Source organism: Propithecus coquereli, unplaced genomic scaffold, assembly GCF_000956105.1.
Source record: "Propithecus coquereli isolate 6110/MARCELLA unplaced genomic scaffold, Pcoq_1.0 Scaffold165, whole genome shotgun sequence".
NCBI classification, from domain to species: Eukaryota; Metazoa; Chordata; class Mammalia; order Primates; family Indriidae; genus Propithecus; species Propithecus coquereli.
In genome coordinates, this window is record NW_012141080.1 from 1,663,181 (window position 1) to 1,665,354 (window position 2,174).

Consider the following 2,174-nt stretch of genomic DNA (forward strand, 5'->3'; position numbering starts at 1 on the left):
AAAAAAAAAAAAAAAAAAGAGACAAAAAGAGTGTCCCAGGAAGTAGTATTTTCCCAGGTAGTGTGTAGGGATTTCTAAACAGGTCATTCTAGGAGTTGTGAGGCAGGTCAGACTCTTAATAACAATGCCTTCCTTTTTCTTCTATTCCAGTTCTGCCTTCATAGTTCTTTACCCCAAAACTGCAGAAAATGAACAAATTCCAGGTGAGTTGTTTTTTTATTCCCCACTTTGTTTTTCAGTGCATTTGAGGATGCTTATTAGGATCTGGAAAATGAAATAGAAAAGTATAAATGAATAAAATTCAAGGAAAACATTGTAAAATTAACTGATCGATACCAGCAGCCAAAAAGCAAACTGAATTAATTAAGATTCATTGGTTATGAGTGCCAATTCCTTGGTTCTCTATATTAGGTCTAAATAAATACCACTTCATATAGGTGATATTTTGGACAGCATCCCCAGAAACAACCAAAATTGAATGAGTTATCAGTTTGTCTTTGGTTTTTTTCATACAGCATTCTTCAGTGTAAGTGCAGAGTACTGTTGTATGTATTTTGTTTTTCCAATCAGATTAGCATAATGCCAGAGAACTCAGTAAATATGTGGGTATGTATTTAAATTTTCTCCCAACCCCCTACAGGTACCATTGTCATTACTTTCTTGAGTAGCTTTCCAGAGTTTATTTGTACATATTTATGTAAGTGCAAATATAGATGCAAATATAAGATAGCATATTAATCATACTATTCTGTTTATATTCTGTTTTTAATTAACAGACATCATTTTTAAAGCAGTTTTGGGTTTACAGAAAAATTGAGTAGAAAGTACAGAGTTTCCATATGCCCCTTCACCCCCCACCTGCCCTCCATAGTTTCCCCTATTACTGAGATCTTGAAAAAAAAATCTTGCATTAATGTGGTATTCTTGTTACAATTGATGAGCCAATAATGATACTTTAAATGAAGTCCATAGTTTACATTAGGGTTCACTCTTTGTGTTACACATTCCGTGGATTTTGAAAAATGTGTAATGACATATATCTTCCCTTGTGGTGTCATACAGAATAGTTTCAATGCCCTAATAATCCCCTGTGATCCACCTATTTATCCCTTCCTCCCTTTCCCTAAGCCCCTGATATTTTAACCACTGATCTTTTTGTTGTCTTATCTTCCTGGTTTTGCCTTTTCCAGAGTGTTGTATAGTTGGATTCACACAGTAGGTAGCCTTTTAAGATTGGTTTCCTTTACTTAGAAACAGGTACTTAAGGTTCCTCCATGTCTTTTCATGGCATGATACCTCGTTTTGTTTTAGCACCGAATAACGTGCCATGATGTGGGTGTACCACCTTTTGTTTATCCCTTCACCTATTGAAAGACATCTTAGTTGCTTCCAAATTTTGGCAATTATAAATGAGGTGGCTATAAACATCTGTGTGCCGGTTTTTGTGTGGACGTAAGTTTTCAACTCATCTAGGTAAATACCAAGGGCCATATTGCTGGATCATATAGTAAGAATTTGATCAATCTTACAAGAAACTGCCAAAATGTCTTCCACGTGGCTGGATCATTTTGCATTCCCACCAGCAATAAATGAGAGTTCCTGTTGCTGCACATGCTCACCAGCATTCAGTGTTCTCAGTGTCCTGGATTTGGGGCATTTTAATAGGTGTGTAATGGTATCTTGTTTTGATTTACAATACCCTGACGACACATGATGTCAAGCATCTTTTCATATGCTTATTTGCTGTCTCTTTATCTTTTTTGGCAAAGTATCTGTTCAGACAGTTTGCCCATTTTTTAATCAGGTTTGTTTTCTTATTTTGAGTTTTAAGAGTTATTTGCATGATTTAGATACAAATCTTTTATCAAATATGTGTTTTGTGAAGATTTTCTTCCAGTTTATTGTCTTCTCAGTTTCTTAATTATGTGTTTTTTATCACTCAATAACATCTTTCCATATCAGAGCATAGTTTCCTCATTCTTTTTTTCCTAATTTTTTTGTGTAATGTAACATATATACAGAGCAGTGTATAAAATATTATAATACTCTATATGTGTTACAACAGCACGTGTAACAAGTATGTATTACAGTAAAGAGTAAAAAAATGGGTACCCATGTATGCACCCAGGTTAAAACAGAAAGTTCTCTGTTCTTTATGACACATTCTCTGATTG

General features: G+C 34.5%; 1 protein-coding gene across 3 annotated transcripts in view; it reads left to right on the top strand.

The window, feature by feature from the left end:
• Positions 1-2,174, top strand: part of ZFP1 (ZFP1 zinc finger protein) — a 32,144-nt gene that overhangs the window by 5,348 nt on the left and 24,622 nt on the right. For 2 of the 3 annotated variants that reach the window (XM_012641525.1, XM_012641526.1), the window contains exon 2: positions 151-203. The exons of the other annotated variant lie outside the window; for it this stretch is intronic. In XM_012641525.1, the coding sequence (XP_012496979.1) occupies positions 189-203 (15 nt within the window). In that variant the 5' untranslated portion in view covers positions 151-188. The remainder of the gene's footprint in view (positions 1-150; positions 204-2,174) is intronic. 3 annotated transcript variants of the gene reach the window in all.